The sequence below is a fragment of the Thunnus albacares genome, chromosome 2 (genome assembly GCF_914725855.1).
Source record: "Thunnus albacares chromosome 2, fThuAlb1.1, whole genome shotgun sequence".
Lineage (NCBI taxonomy): Eukaryota > Metazoa > Chordata > Actinopteri > Scombriformes > Scombridae > Thunnus > Thunnus albacares.
This window is the reverse complement of record NC_058107.1, coordinates 2841912-2859782: the sequence shown is the minus strand read 5'-3', so window position 1 is coordinate 2859782 and position 17871 is coordinate 2841912. Positions and strand designations below refer to the sequence as shown.

At 39.2% G+C, this 17871-nt stretch overlaps 1 protein-coding gene across 2 annotated transcripts in view; it reads right to left on the bottom strand.

Moving 5' to 3' along the window:
* The window catches only part of si:dkey-61l1.4 (collagen alpha-1(I) chain), a 69021-nt gene that overhangs the window by 39430 nt on the left and 11720 nt on the right, over positions 1 to 17871 (bottom strand). For both annotated transcript variants that reach the window (XM_044362996.1, XM_044363004.1), the window contains exons 7-9: positions 7987 to 8457; positions 5925 to 5969; positions 4821 to 4940 (exon numbers count right to left, since the gene is read on the bottom strand). In XM_044362996.1, coding sequence (XP_044218931.1) covers positions 4821 to 4940; positions 5925 to 5969; positions 7987 to 8457 — 636 coding nt within the window. The remainder of the gene's footprint in view (positions 1 to 4820; positions 4941 to 5924; positions 5970 to 7986; positions 8458 to 17871) is intronic.

The window sequence follows — 17871 nt, the reverse complement described above, 5'->3', positions numbered from 1 at the left end:
TGGTTCAGTATCTGTGTGCGTGCACTTAAAATGGGTTGCTACTGTATTTACCTTAAATCCCAATGGCCACGCAGGCAGTTAACCACTTGGCCGTTGCCATCACTAATTTGAGCACTTCCATCACTCTAGAAATGTATATCCATCTACCTCTTTTTATGTGAATTTAATGTTTTCCACATGCTTTTGCATCATTTGAGCTTTGACTGCCGCTCTTTTAATGATGTCATCTTGTTGTGTCCTCTTCTTCTGCAATGGTTTAATGGCACCGGCTGGAGAATTAGCACCACCAGCTATTTATCTTGATGAACCAACTCCTAATATTCACATAACAGTAGTGGATGGACACATTTAAATGGAAACTTGGCTTGTGATTCCATACATTGCTATATGTCTGATGTCTGATTTGAATCCTGGGGTAATGTACAGAGGTCAAAGGACTACTTGTTGCTCTTAGTTTGAAGGTCTGGTCTTTGCCATCACCATCACAGACCCATGGAAGAGAGATAGCTAATTCTACAGTAGATAGAACCCCTCCCTTTTATTATGTGGGACAAACTTTGACTCAGCAGGTGCTGAAGTAACATGAATGAAAGTTAACATCTCATTCTAATGTTAGCAAGTGAAATACAAACTTGATAGCACCATGGGTCCTCCCAAATGTTGAATGTTGTAATAGGACAGACAGCTTCATCTGCTAATGGTTAATAGACAATCCTATATGGGCCTGTTGGAAAAGCATTTGTGGTACAACACATGAAGTGCTCCCCTCAGTAATGCACCACGGACATTTACAACGTTTCTCCAAGCAAAGCCAGTTTGAACAAAAATGTCCAAAAACTGTTTTATCTTCTTTAAAAATGGAAAAAATATGCACAACAGTTATAGTATCATTATAGTTGACATTTCCTTACACGAAAGGTGAGGAGAATTTAAATTTCAAATAGATTTTAAGTTCCCAGACACAGCATTGTGCTGATCGAGACAGCTGAGAGTGAGCACACAGCTGTTTGAGCATGCTTAGTTGACTTGGCTCTCACACTTCACGTCTTATATCACTTGAGACTGCTTAGTCAGGTGGAGCCAAAAGACATGAGTGTTGAGAGCTCCATGCAGTGCATCTTGCAGTGCTCTGATGGTTGTGAAGCGATATGGCACAGAGCTCACTGTCACTGCACTCTGCCTCCAGCACACAGGAGTCCTTCTGGTTTATTAAACCACCCAGCTCTGCTGCTCTAGGTCATATTTGTCTTGGCTGTGGCGCTGCAGCAGGGGCATGAGTGGAGGCTGGCCAACCCTGTCAAGGTGACGCTCAGACTGGCGGAAAAGCCTGGACCTCCCTTAAGTCTCACTGTGTCTCTGTGGACAGAGCAGTCAGAGCCTTTAGTGTACTCTGAGAGAGCGGCAACACTGAGGCCTTTCACAGCCAGCTCGACGCACTTGTATAGCTGGTCAAAAAGCAAAGAGCAGGGCCTGACCCAGGCATGAGGTCTGGACAGGCTCCAGTTACAATGCTTGGCAGACACATCAGCTCTCATTGAGCCTGAGCTGTAACCATCTAAACACACTGTCAACACACTGGGAGAGGATTACTCAGCCCTGCCTGAAATAAAAACCCGTTTCTCCCCATGTGGTCACCATCCATACAAAAACACTGCACAAGCACTGCATTTGCATATAACTGTTGTCATGGGAAAACCATAGGCAACACCTCGCTTTAAGTCCCTCTATTTAGCATTTATAATCTGTATATAAACAGTTAATATATTGTTTATAACACTATAATGTTATTGTAAGCAGATATAAGTGTTTATTAATGTATTAACTACTCAATAACTCCTCCCGTGGGCAGCAATAAGTGAAGGCTGCTGTAGAAACAGATAATGAATGACAATATAGAAAAACACAGTTGTAATACTATTAAATATGTCAACATAGGAGAAATTGACAAATACTGCATATTAATTAACATTTAAAAATGTATTATAAAGCATTTATTATATTTTGATGTGCTGCTTGTAAATTCTAAATACATGGACTAAAAGTATTACTTAACCATGTGACTTGATGATGACTGTATGATTTGATTTTCACATTTACATCTTTTCACATCCACTGGGGAATAAATCAGGTTTATTACATCTTTAGCCTGACAACACAGTGGTTCTAGTGATGGCAATGTCTGTCTGTGGATCCACCACTTTGGTCCAGCCCAAAATATCTAAACAGCTATTACATGGATTTCCATGACATTTGGTTTCAAGATTCATGGTTCCCAGAGAATGAAGCCTTCTGACTTTGGTGGTGCCCTGACTTACCGCCACCGTGAGGTTGATGTTTGTGGTTTTGACTGCGGTGTCAATCAGCAACTATTGGATGGATTGTCATGGCATTTGGGGCAAAACAAGGGAAACCAAGTGTATTTGTATAGCTCGTTTCATACACAGGGGCAATTCAAAGTGCATTACACAATGCATGAAAAAATATTGAATACAAATAAAAATGTAAACCTTTTTAAAGGAAGATGTAAGCGATGTAAGTGCAAGATTGTTAATGAGGAGTACTTAAGGTTCAGTAAAGGGCAGTGCAGAACATACAAGTTTATAACCTGAATTTAAAGATGGTGGAAGTTGGAGCAAGTCTAATATTCTCTGAAAGTTTGTTTCAGCTCTGTGGTGCACAGTAACTAAATGCTGCTTCACCATGTTTAGTTTGGGAACAGGTAGCAGCTCGCGACCTGATGACCTGAGAGGCCGAGAGGGTTTGTATGGTAAGAGACAGTTAGAGGTGTATTTTGGTCCTAATTTATAGATTTATAGACAAGCAGCAGTACTTTCAACCCTATTCTCTGAAAAACTGGAGGCGACTGCAGAGACCTGAGAACTGCTGTGTGTGTGTATGTGTTCAACAGCAGCTTTCTGAATGAGCTGAAGCTGTCTGAGAGTTCTTTGGGGGGAAACCTGAGAAAAGACGATTACAGTAATCTAACCTGCTGGAAATGAAAGCATGGATTAGTTTCTCTGAGCCCTGTCTGGACATAATTGATTTGACGTGGCTGTTAAAGCTGAACTCTGAGTCCAAGATTACACCAAGATTTCTGACTTGGTTTTCAGAGTGTTTGCCTGACAGTGCGCACACTGAGGCTTTTATAAAATTATGGCAAATATTTGAAGGGTAATTGTCAAAATTTAAGAGCTGTGAAAGATTCTTAATTCATACACAGAATAGCATATATGGAAAGGTATGGTGGTCAGTTAAAAGATGCAGTAGGAAAATGTACACACTACAAAATTATATACATGTATTATCAAATACCAGTTAACTTAAAAAGGGACTGATGGATGGTAATTGCTGTATGAAGTGTAAAAATGAAAAAGGTACTGTCCTTTATTTAATGTGTGAATGCTCTTTTGTCTATAATTGTTGCAGGTGTTTGCATGAACCACTGCCAGGATCTCCCCTGCTGTGTTTATTAGGAGACAGCTCTCTACTACATCGGCAGGCTTTACTGACACTGTAAAGCCTGATTTAATCTTATAAATCTCTGATCCCAAGGACTTAAACTTATCAAGACAATTTCTATGAAGTTTGGTCTCATTTTTGTATTACTAGGTTGAACAATGAGCTGTACAAACTGCTAAGCAAGTCTTGCATAACAACTCCGCCACCAGTGGTGTATAAATGTGGTTATGGGAGAATGGTTTTAAAAAAGGATTCACGATAAGGGTGCTAAAAAAATGCAGTCCTTAAGAGGTTGTTTTTTTTTATATGAGACATGAGAATGTCTAGAGAGAAACTGAATAGCTGGGGTTAGTTAGGAGAAGAAGGGCACTGACAGTAGGACTTAAGCTAGGTATTAAGGGCTGGTTCACATTTTTAATAATACTAGTGCAGTGCCTGTTCAAAACGTGCCTGTTCAGAGCAGACCGATTGCTTATTATTTCTGGAGAACCCCATATATATGTATGCGTTCGTCCCCTCATCTCTCTCACGGCAGGGTTGTGCAGCTCTGATCATGACATGTAGTCACAGAGCCCAGAGGCTCCACCCAGCTGCTGCAGAAAGGAGTGGCTCGCCGATCGCTTGTTTATTAATACTGAACATGTTGCTTTGTATCCCCTAGAATACACCTGCCAAGTGTGAAGTAGATCGGATGAACGGTTCTTGAGATATGCGAAGGACAAACATACATACAGACAGAGATTCTTTGATTTATATAGAGTGATATAAAGAAGGAAATCTAATAACAATTGATTATTTTTTACAGTGTCTTTTTTTGTATTGCATTTTATATAGATTATAGAATATTATTATTATAGAATATTAAGTACAGATCTGGGTACCTGTGTGCAATCTGTTCATTTTCAAGAGCTGATGTAATTTTCAAATTGAAAATGTCTAATTGTTTAGGTTGACTTCAGGTCACAAGACTTTTCATGGAGCTGTTAACTGTTGTAAGTGAGAGAGTCAAACTTGTGACCTTCCTGGAAACTGCTGTCCCTGTGGCGCTGGCATCATCATACTGGTCTGTATGTGTTCACTGAACTGTACCAATTTCGAAGTTCTTATAGTTGCTATATTAACTAAACCACTGTTTTCAATCATAGGAAGCTGGCTGGGAATATTGTGGTATTAAGACAGGGTGAAATTAGCAGTCAAGAATAGACTAAATGTGGTGAGGACAATCTCAAGAGGACAAATTAGCTAAAAAGGACATTGAATACCACTCTGTCCTGTTGTTTCTTAGACCAACATACAGTGTCCTCAAGGTTTCAGAACAGTTCCAGCTGGATCGTAGTCTGAGTGTTTGCATTTAGACTTACCCTAAAAGCAGTCCAGTCCTCCTCAGAGTTCCGCCATAGGTACAGAGTGGGAAGTCCTGGAGGTCCTGGAGGCCCCGGTTCCCCTCTCTTCCCATCCACACCTTGTATGCCTTGAGAACCCTAGATAAGAAAAGATAAGAGCATTGACAGGAAGTTAAACACTTAACCAAGATCAGATATAAACCTTTCAGTGTTACAACTATTGCAAAGTTACTTACACGAACTCCTTATAATGAGTAGAAGTCCAATCTTTTATGCCCTCAAAAGCTAAACTACTGTTAAATCAATCTTATCTTAATCTTATTATGGAAAATGTAAGGAAGATATTCGACCATCTGACAACCTCCTCTGATAGCGTATACTGGCCCCCTTAACTAATTGGCTATTAATATGTAAAGCATCTTGTTTTAGTCTTGTTTGTAGCTGTTGGTTATTAAAGACATGCTATGAGGTCTTGTTGCAGTCTGGACTAATAAAGTGCATAATCAGTTATTTTTTTCACAAGCTCTTTGCGTCTCCAGAGGAGATACGGTTAGTTAACACATATGGTGCAGTAAAGTGCTGCATAACTTGCTGTCAGTCACTAGAATTGAATTTCCCTACACGGTCCATGTAGTCAGTCCATATGCTTTATGTTTACAGCTCTAGATTTGTTTGTAATAAGCCAGTATAATAGTAGACCTAAAAGGCAACAATGTACTCACACTTTTTCCTTGGTGCATATATATAAAGTGTATATACAATCTATAGTAGACAAATGAGGTGAATTACAACTGTAAAAGCTACTTAAATTGACTGATAGATGTTATTTTGACATCAATTAAATATGAGGTTGTAATGTACTCAGATCAATTTAAAAAACACATTCAATTATCAATGTCTGTAAACAATGACGCAAACCTGGGCCCCTTTCAAGGAAGCAGTTTTACTGAGTTAATTGAATAACTTTGCTGAGTAACACCTGGAACACACTTGAGGAGCTGGGTTTTACTCAGCAAAGTTTAAATTAATATACCTGCTACTTAGAACAATGCCCTTGTCCTCTCAGATGATCATATTTCCATTAATGATTACTAAAAAACAAAAAAAAAACTTACATCTTACCTTGTCACCTTTAAATCCAATATAGCCTTCTCTCCCAGCACATCCCTGTAAGGACAATATGTCATTGAGCTATTTATACCATATGCTTATGTTGTCTGACATTTTCTACAGTGTGATGATCTTACATAGAAAAGGTCACTGTTGTCTTGCCAAGACCTTATTAATGCAATGTGTTTTGAAAGCAATCTCTTTACCCTGTAATTTTACAAGCTGAATAAAAACCAGTATGAGTCAATTTCACGTGGGTTGATGCAACCACACTGTTTGCACAGAATGACCAAAACCACCACTTACAACCAAAATACAGGCACATTAAAAAGACATAATTTGGGGAATTACACAAGCCATTGGGGGGAAATCTGCTGCAATGAAAATAGAAACAGTTTAAACCACTGATGATATTTTGGTACCACCAGCAACAAAAGCTATATCTGTTCTAGAGGTTTCCTAAAGTGAACTTTATATCCTTTAGCAGTGGATACCAAACTGAGGTTTGCAGACCCCCATAGTCCTTGAAGACGTTGAAAAGCTTATTTGCTTTCTTTCCAGGAGTGGGATGAGAGGATCAATATCAATCTCATGTCTGTGTGTTAAATACAGAGCTGGAGTCAGAACGTTGTTAGCTTAGCATAATGACTGGAAGCAGAGGAAAACAGTCTAGCTCTGTCAAAGTGTAGGGCTGAAACTAACAATTGTTTTCATTATTGATTAAATAGCCAACTCTTTTCTTGATTAATCAATTGTTTGGTCTATAAAATGTCAGAATACTGTGGGAAATGCATGTCATAAGCTCCCAGAATCCAAGGTGATGTATTCAAATTTCTTGTTTTGTCCAGCTAACAGTCCAAAACCCAAAGATAATCACTTTACTTTAACAGAAGACTAAGAAAACCATATATATGTGTAAATAAATATACATATTTAAGAAGCTGTTACACATTAATTTTTGCCATTTTTGCGTGAAAAATTACTTACAACAATTAATTTATTACCAAAATTGTTGGCAATTTATTCTCTGATAATCAACAAATTATCATACAAAAGCCAGGTGTAGCTTTTTCCTCCTGCTTCCAGTCTTTATGCTAAGCTACACTAATTATGTCTGAACTCCGGCTCTGTTCTTAACACACAGTCAAATTGATATCAGTCTTTTCATCTCACTGAGATGTATTGTATTTCTTTAATTATTTTCATTTTTTTAAATTCAACATAATCAAATTTGAATTAAATGCAACTAAATTAAATAAATTACATTGATGATTAAGCATCAATTAGATTTTTTTTTTAAAGCAGTCATTAGTCCAGTGAGTAATGAATGAAAAGAAAGCAAACATTAGTTTATATGTAAGCAAAAAGTCATTCTGCTAACATCAGATAAACATACAAAGCTCTTGAAGCTCCGACACAATGCTGTGATCAGACCACACAATATTTTTGACTTTTAAAATGGTTGAAATGGTTTCAGAGAAGAAGATCATGGAGTCAAATTCTGGCCATGGCTTGGCAGAGAAACATGGAAAACTACATGTTGGACCAATCACGACTTGCTGTCTTTCAAAATTTGAGGTACATACAATAGGTGATTGGAAAGGAAGTATCACAGACTGACTTCACATTTCCAACAATTCCCTCCCTCCTTTCTCTTCTCAATGTTAAGAGTTTAACAGCAGAAAAGCTACGTGCTCGATTGCTCAACATCATGGATCACATTGCCAAACAAGGCAAGAGAAGAAAGAGAAAAATTCTGACACTCACTATGCAGGATCAAACGTTAGTTGCTAATTTTTGTTTGTGACACACCACATTTGTTAGGTCAGGCCATTATCAGGCTGACATCATGTAGTCTGATCCAGTCCTAAGTCAGTATTTTGTATCTTCAGTGCATTAATAGCATGTGAAGACTGGATTACTACATTAATCAGACATCTCTCTGATTATATACTTAAGCATTAAATCAACAATTGAATATCTTCCATAATGGGTTATTCAAACTAAATCATAATAAAAGAGGGTCTCTGGACTAAGCCTTGTCTAAGTAATCCCATCCTGAACAGATTCTTACTCTTTTCCCCTGTGGTCCAATCAGACCTGTAGGGCCTTTGTGGATTCGATAGATTCTCTGGTCTGATCCATAGATGATGGTCCCTGTTCCACTAGCAGGTACTGATAGCGATGAGTCTCTCTGCTGCAGACTGGACAACCTCACTCCATCATTGTTTCTTAGGAGAATGTGATGGCTGTGTGTTTCCCAATGTCCCTTTGAAACCCCTGACGGTACCATGTTCTCCTCCATCAGGAAATTAATGTTGTGAGGTTTAACTTCAGATTTTTGTGGCAGGGAATCAGGTGAGGTTAAGTTGCCAAGGTTGTATAAGTCTGTGTCCGCAGCACCTCTCTGGACGATATTTTCATCTAATGTTCGGTTAGTTGGCGGGGATTCAATGTCATGAAGTGTTCTGTCTTCACTGTTGGTGGCCACCAGGATGTGAGGTTCATCAACAAGCAACTCAAATGTAGTTGAGTGCAGGTGATCCTGAAAGAGACAGAAAAGAATCACACAGTTGTGTCTTCAGCAGTATTATATGAGTAGTTCAGAAAAATAGACACCAGAAGTAGAGTGGCTCGAGTAGCATCAAGTTGGTAGATTGTATAACATCCCTTAAGACATCGCCCTCTAGTTATTGCCTGCACTCAGCTGTAGTTGAGTGCAGTGGATCTTTTAATATAGCCTGTCGTAAGCATATGACTCACTTTCTCTGGCCATACTATTCCACACAATAAAAATGTTTCACCAGAAGCCACCCAGTTGAGAGCCTAGTTCATCTTCTGCCAGTCCACCACATTTCATCTACAGCAAGAAAGCTTGACAGCTACTGGCAAGATTGGCATGAAACATGGACTATGAATGGAAATTCATAGTCTATGCTGAGAATGAACCAAAACAGTAAAGTTGCGGTCCAGACAGTTAAACAATGAGCTGAATTTAGTCCACAGAGGATTGTTCTTAATGATTTTGATTACATATCAGCACTGTCAGGTCACATAAACTCCCTCACCAGCAAGGGAGATTTGCTCCAGATATTCAGGGTTCCAATTAGGTGAATCCTAATCTTTATGGTGTCCCCCTGACCTTTCTCCTAGCAGCATCTGCAGGCCAAAATGCTTAATATTTTCATTAGAAATATCAAAATCTAATAGGCCGATTTCCATGAAATTCACTGAGCACATTTATATGCCCAAGATGATCCATCCTTTCCCATTTTGAACAAGCTTCACACTTGCTACACCCCAAGGATAAAATGGATTGTTGTTAATGATTTTGGTTATATATCAGCACTATCAGGCCAAAATTTCCCCTTGACCAACACATGGAAATTGGTCCAGATATTCAGGGTCCCAAGAGGATGAATCCTAATTTTTATGGTAGCCACCTGACTTTTTCTTCTAGCTGCAACTACAGGTCAAAATATTTCATGTTTTTTATTAGAAATAGCAAAATCTAAAAGGCAGATTTCCATACAATTCGCTGAGCACATTCATGCTCCCGGAGGGGAGTCAAAAATATGTAAGGTTTGCACAAAACAGTCAGATAACTCTCTGCTGCTTGAAAACAAAAATTCAAATTCAGCTCACTACACTCACTATGCCAATGAATGCCAATGAAAAGTGCCTTGTACTACTACCACAACAGGGCCTTAAGTTGCTAGATAGACTCTTCTCTTCTGTAGTTCCCTGGTGGTGCAATGAGTTACCAAACTCCGTTCAATCCACGGAGTGCCTCTAAATCTTTAAGAAAAAGCTAATGACCCAGCTCTTTCACAAACACCTCTGCACCTGATGGACTGAAAAGCTTCTATGCACTCTATGCACTGCCTGTTGGCATCTATCAGACCTGAACTTAGTTTTATGCCACTTAATCGCATTCTGACTAGATCCTTGTTTGTGCTGTATTTACCCACAGATGTACGCCACTTTGGATAAAAGTGTCTGCTAAATGAAACTGTAACATTATAAAAAAATCAGCCACAGTGTTAAAGAAAGTAACGCACCGTGTACATGCACTGATAGACTTCAAAGACCACCTGTAATACAAAATCAGAAGATAGTGCTGCTCAGCTGAGCGGCATGAAGAGGAGGCTGAATACAGAGGCAATACAGGCACAAAATCCCCTTATTCAGCAGAGCACAATGCTCCTTTATCCCGGACAGGCTGCCATTGTTGCTGCAGCTCTCCCAGCCAGCAGACACTTGATCGCTCTGCACCTGAGCCTATTTGTCCAGCTAATCTGCCCACACTGCTCATCACTCCTGCTCTGACAGACTGGAATCGCTGCATAAAAAGACAAAGAAATCAAATCCTAAACCAACACTTGCATACAGACCATGACCACACTGAAGTTGAGAAGGTAAGCCACATCCAAATGACCAGAAACATCTAGCTTCTTCAGAGATTCCACAGAGGGACATCATTTTTTTTGCTTTAAGCTTTCCTATATTTTAATTATGTTATTGTTTCGTAGAGATTTGATCATGTTTTATCATCAGCCCCTTTAATGTCCAGCCGTATGCCACAAGGGTTGCCTCTCGGTGTAGTCATGTCCTCAGCCCCTTGGCCACACAATTTGTCACAATAACTATGAAGCAGACAAAATGTAGTGAAATAATTTGTCTCAAAATTGTCTACAACCTAAATACAACAAAAATGAAATTTAACCCTTTGTAAAATGTATGTCATTTTTCATTTCTGTTCGAATTAAACAAACAAGATGTAACATGCTAATTAGTGAGCTCTAGAGGTGGTTAAGTGGATTTTGTTAAGCTATGCCAACCAGCTGCTGGGTGTAGCTTCATATTCACCGTACAGATATGAGATTGGAAACAATCTCTACATCACTTTCAGAGACACTGTAGCCCAGATCAATTATAATGTATAACATAATAAATGCGACAGGATGTTTGCATGTTTATGACTGTGGGCTGCTTCTGTATTGTTTGTTTATGTGTAAATCCTGTTAGATCAGTGATTGTCAACAACCAGGCTATGACTGGGTACCAGTCCGTTCAGTGTTGGCTTCCAGACCACAGCTGCTATCTGGCTAGAAGAGACATCTCATACCCTCCTGTCTCCCATTCTTGACAGCAAGGAATAAAGTTAGTCTGTATCCACCACCACCACTCCTACACCTGCACCATAGACCAGACATTTGTATTGTTCTATTTCAACATATAATTATATATAGTTTTTAATCAGGACAAAATCCTATTTAGTAACCACTGAGAGCTGGATAGACTTCAGCCACCCCATGATCCTGCACAGGATAAGTGGTACAGATAAAGGATGTGAGGAGTGATACTTTTGCTGTGTCTCATCCAAAGCATGAAATAAAACTGAAAATTAGTTGTTGTCAATTTTTCTAGCCAATGAAGGGTATAATGGCTTCTCTTTAGGCACTAGTTGGATATTTCTCTCTTTTCTTATAATAACAATACATCAACTTTTCATGTTATATCTAGAAAAGTTTCTTGTTTTAATGAGATAGGTCTGTATGTTGTTACAACAGCAAACTTTTATATCTTTTGTGCAATAACGGGATATTGTTAAATCAAGATTTTTTTTTTTTACATTATAACGAGAAGCTGAGAATGAAGCATTTAATACAAAATTAATTTGCATTGTATCCTTTATTCTAAATGGATCAAATTGTTTTTTTGTTAGTGGCTAACATAAAACACATTGCTTGGAAATGTAGTGCTAATGAAAACCATACATCACTTGTTTATATGAGTTTTCTTGGATACACATGAGTCAGCGAGCCAAGAAGAACCATATTTCTATTGTATTTTGTCTCATCGCCAGCAATGTTATTGTTTGTCCAGTTGGACAGTTGGAGGCCATGCATGTCATGTTTAAACACATCTGGTGCAGACATTTTACAGCTGCATCTGTATAGGGGACACTAAAAAGGACCAGGACAACATGAATGACAGTGGCCTGGTCTGGTGCTCTGCTTAAGTCAGCACACAGCACCAGAGTCTTGATCCCTGCAGTTGGGCCATAACTGATCCTTCATAGTCAATTCAGCCACAGTGAGGAGATGTGGCTCCACTTTAAATGCTCTGCTATCTAGGATAGAACAGAAAGGTCAAAAATTAAATCATCAAGCACTCAGGCAACATCTTACATGACTTTGGCATTTTACCGGCCCACTGAGTCAGTGATAATATGTTTTGTCAGTTGTGAAGCAATACAAGGGAATATATTTCTTTTGCAGAACAAATGGAAGAACATCATCCTTCATATTTAATCTCCTGAAATCCTTGAGTGTGCTACCAGCCAGGGACAACTATCCATAGAATTCACATATTAGGTGAGCAATCAATGATTTTCTTCTTACATTTCATTTTGATTACTCCCCACCACAAACATTTTGAACTCTTCCTTCCTCACACACACACACACACACACACACACAAACACACACACGCACACACACGCACTCTGAGGAAGGCTAAGCCCAAATTGTCCATGTTTGAAGTGTACTGTTGGCAGTCATTTCAGAAGATTTGCCAGTGCTCATCTAATACAGTACTGTATGTGAATGCTATGAAAGAATACATTTTCTTACCACAATAACAACAATGTCATTTCCATCGGGGATGCTTTCCCTGCTTTATTAGGGCCCAAGCCCCGAGTGGTGCTAAGGACCTATTGTATCTGAAGGAATTTTTCTTCTTCTTCGAAATGAATCGTGAACCGTCAATGAGTTTTTGAGGGGCTAACGCTGCTCGAAAACTCATGAAACTTTGCACATGCATCAGTGGCCAGTGAAAATTGACACACAAAATCCAAAATGGCTGACTTCCTGTCGGGTGAAAAAAAATTTCTGGGCAGAATGATGAGAGCAATGATCCAACTGAATTTCATGAATATCAAAACAACTTTTTTCCAAAATGGCCCTGTGCCCACTGGCCCACTGGCTCCATAGCACCACCAAACACAGGGCCATTTTGGTTGTTTTGATATTCATGAAATTCAGTGGGATCATTGCTCTCATCATACTGCCCAGAAATTTTTTTTCACCCGACAGGAAGTCAGCCATTTTGGATTTTGTGTGTCAATTTTCATTTTACGAACAGGTTTGAGGCCTTCAGGATGCGCAAAAACACACAAAACTTTGCACCCATGTTCGAACTAGTAAATATTTTGATTTGATATTGCAACTGGGCTGGGGTGTGGCAAGGCAGCTCTATAGCACCCTGCAATTACTTTTAGCATTGTTGAGGTGCTAGGAAAGCTTGAAAAGTCACGAAACTTTGCAGATTCATCAGAAGTGGTGCAACTTGATATGTGATACGGGTCTTGTGTTTGGGTGTGGCAAAATGGCTCGATAGTGCCCCCTACAAAATTTCAAAGTCAAAGCCCCCATCTTTAAATTTGACAGAAATTAACAAAATTTGGTAGGCAGATCTATCATGTCAAGACTAACAAAAACGCTTCCTGGAGCCATACCCTAAGACCAACAGGAAGTCAGCCATTTTGAATTTACTTTGAATTAACATTGTACTAACAAACTCCTCCTAGAGAATTAATCAGAGCAATTTCAAATTTGGTCATTGTCATCTAAAGACCTGTGTGATGAAGAGTTATCAAAATTTAGAGTTTTCATGGAACGCCCTTGACGTAGCATGCCAGTCAGTTTGCATGATGAAACAGAAGTTGGACTTTCATTGTCCAATCTGCCCCAAATTTCTCATGTTTGACAAGAGTCCAGGCCTGAACACATCTTACACATCAATATTGATTCATAGTCATAGCGCCATTTACAGAAAAAGGAAGTCAGCCTTATGTGACAAACATCATCCAATTTAAATTTACACGGTGTGGTCTAAACATGATATACAATGACATAACGTATAATTAGTAAGTGTTCTTAGGCGGCACACCCCAACGTGCACAAAGATGCAAGGGCCTGATAATCGCTGCTTGTAGCTTTAATTCTATTTTTACTTTTGTACTTTTGTTGGTGCATTAAAAATACTGAAAAAGTCCCTGTACACCTGAATATGTAACAGGTGCATCAGAGGAATGCACAACTTGAATAAAAATGAGAAAACTAATGCAGACGAAGGTCAAACAGATCAACACATGGTAAACTAAGAAATATTCCAGCAGTAAGTGAGATGGCGTGCGGTAGTTTTCTCATTTTTATTTAAGGATCAGTGCATTAAAAATACAGAAATTTAGCTCTAAATCACTTATTAGACTTAAGACAAGAAGAATCATTTTATTATAATATGTTATTTGCCAGGAAAATATATATGTATGTAAACAAATAGCGTTAAGGAAAACATAAATATAGGTTATTAAAGGAATTGGAACAAGCAGCAGATGCTGTCGTTTACCTTGGAGGAGAGTTTCCAAGAAGCATCTTTCATTGCTCTGTTAATCACTCCCTCCAGCATTCAGTGTGTGTGTGTGTGTGTGTGGGCAGAGGAGGAGTGTGTGCACACACGCACACACTCCTCCTCTGCCCAGGTGTCAAGGAAATAAGACATGGAAGAAGAGTTGAGAGAAAGGAGGGTAAAAGGAAGATAAAACCCAACTAACGAGTTAAGACAATATATATTTGAGAAGACCCTAACATGTAATTAGGGCCATAAAGCCTGCGTAAACAGACACGTTTAAAAGACACGGACATTTACCAGGCAGGGAGGGTCTAATGAAAGATACTATTAATTATGTATTAGTATTACTATTGCATTATAAAAAAAATGTAGAACCCAGTATTTTTGGAGTTTGACTTATGCAGTATTAGATCAGATGAACTCTGTTTGCCTGGTTGGATTGGTTGAACCCTGGTGTGGAAACCACTAGTAAAGGATCTGCACCGAAAGGACTGCTGTTTGATTTGATTTGATCATAGTAAATACTGTATGTTACTTAAGCATGAACTCAGAAGCTGAACTAATCCATCTGTTGATTGTGAGCAATCTTATCAGCGATATGTAAGCAGAGTAAGATCATTTGGAAACAACAGTAAAACGTGAGTGCAGGGGTTTCTCCCTCACATCGAGTGAAAGTGAGAAGTTAAACCAGAGGTGTGTTGTCCTTGTGTCTTACTCTGTGTATTTTGGCAGTTTGACTGAAACACAACAATCCCACAGCTACTGTCACAACTGTCCACTGTGTGACTTCATTCTTGCGGCTCTTGATTTGACTGCCATTATGAAAATGACAGAAAAAGTGTGACATTTTTAATAAAACAAAGATCCTTTCAGTCATACACTGATTCATGGTATACTTTGTGATGAGAAGTGAATGCAATGTCTGCATCAAACTATTGAAAATGAAGTGTATTCAGTTTCATTTGAGGTAACACTTTGACATAACTGTAAACCAAACACATCATCCGGTGACATGACAGATTAACATCCCGCCCTGTGATAGGCTGGCCCCTCTCAGCGTGTAATCTGTATCCAGTCAGTCAGCGACAACTATAAGCTGCAATAAATCAACTAATCTATATCTCTAGGTGAGGAAATGACCTCTGCTGAAACAGGGTCTGAATGCGCAGCTGGGCAAACATGTTCCATCATCTGCAGCTATACATAACGACTGCAGTGGTTGTTCAGGATTTTGCTGAAGGAGGGCTGATTGCGTAAGGAGACGTGTGTACTCAGCGTGGAGGGAGGTCAGCGGGGAGGTCAGGAGGCATTAGTAGCATCTGAGGTCTGAGTTGCCCTCACATTGTTGTTTTGCTTGCACGGAGAATTTCCGGTGCCAAATTTTCACTTCTGCTTCACATTCTCGTGCTCTGTGCACACTGTTTAAGTTCATCAGAGAACATCTGATCAGAGACAAAAAAAAAAGCATACAATTGCCCATATGTGCTGGCAGAGAGCAACGTGCTTCATATGGATTGATTTAAACAGGCCTCTATGAATAAAGGGCGTTTACTTCTGGCTGGACTTTAGAAGAACCGTGACAACATAGCTAAATTAACTCCTACATGGCAAGAACAAGAATGTCATTTTAGATCCATCTTTAACATGATACAACAAGCACAACAAAATGCATGCATCCCAGGAGGGCCAGTCACAGCACTTTCTAATACTAACTAACACTGACTCTCTGTCCCATCCCTTACAGTACATACCACATCTGTCTGTTGCCCATCCATAGCCAGTCCCATATGAAGAGTCTCCTGCAGCCAAAGGCAGCCCAGCACGCAGGTTAACATAATCCACATGGCTACAGCATGTCCTCACTCAGTGCAGCTGTGCTGAAGTCAAGCAGAGTACAGAGTCCATATGCTGCAGTCTACTGGTCCTGTCAGGGCAGGAGCTGTAGGCTTTTCTCCTCCTCCAACTGTCCCTCATGGAGCCAACAGAGACACACCCAGTACTCTGCTGCCATACACACTCTACAGTATTGCTGCACTACATGCTGCCACACCCCAAACTATTCACTCAGCCAAGGAGGTGGGATGCTTATCCCCTGTGCTGCTGCTGTCACATCAAAGCCTGATGAGATACTGTTACCTCCTGTAAAAGTAGGGAAATTTAAAAACATCTTTCCACACTGGCACCTTTCCATGTATGTGGAAATCAAATCAGCCATTACTCATGCAGGATCAAACAGTGAGGGAGAGATGTAAGGGACAATAAAGCTAAAAGTGGAGCTAAAATTAATACTACAGTGTTAAGTTGGACAAAAAAATGTGAAATATACAATCATTGGAATACATGAATTTAATATGAAATAAAAAAAAGTGTGAATGAATTCTGCACAGCAGCACATACTAGGAACAAGAAGTTTTGAATGAAATATACATGACAAATGCATGAAAGTGGATTCATGTCAGTATCATGTGTTATAGAACACAATCTGTTCAAACATACCAATTTATACAAATAGGTTGTACCATACGAGTTAGAAACAGTGTAGAGTTAAGATTGAATTTAGTTTACATCCTCCCTGAGCAGATGGAAGTTATTCCTTGGAACATTTGAAAAGATGACAGCGGAAAGAAAAAGTTGCTTTGATATTTGGACTGCGGCAAGTATAATTAATGACACTGACATGCTTGCATGAAATTGTGCTGTAAAATTGTGCTGGACTAGAAGAAGTGTTATAATATACTGTGTTAATTCCTGCTGGCACCAGTAGGTTGCCAAAAACTTGTAACTATTAAAGTATTAACTTGGGCAGTGTTTTACACTAAGAAGAAGTTTTCAACAGACTGTTTTTTAAGGCCAGATTTTTGTGGAACAGCTATTTTCACCATAGTTAACACCTTAACAGTTAGGTACCACATAAACTAATTTTTTAATGACTCTGCATTATTATATAATCAAAGACTTTATACCTGACAAGAACAGTTATATTAAGCAGGCTACTTGATATAGCTGTTCTTAGCAGATGAACCAAAATATATAACTAGAACCTTACAGTCACACCTTGTGTTAATACATAAACTTTCCATTTCAAAAGTACATATTTTTCATACTTTTAATTCCTTGTTTAGAGTTTAATCCAGAACATCTGAACCATTTCCTACTTCTTCCCTGCTTTTCCAGATTTGTGTGGGATGGCTCCACTGCAGCTGGGTGGCTTTAAGCAGGTTTCACTACTTTAGATGGTGTCAAAGACAATTAGACAATTCTCCATAATAATAGGCTATAATGTCAGAGTGATTGTGAATGGTCCCCAGAAGCCTTTCATGTAATAAGTGGCTTCTAAGCATAAAACCACAGCAACAATCTGCTAATGATCTCACTGAGGCTGCTTTGATTTCTATAGAAGAATTACAGAGGAGACCCACAGCAGCACAGTGAGCGGTGGGGGTCTCAGAGGTTTTAAAAAGTGGGATCAGAGGTAAGAAGGAGAAACTGTGGTCAGTGAGAGTGAGGGGGATCACATTAAGAATGTTTGTCTTCAATGAGG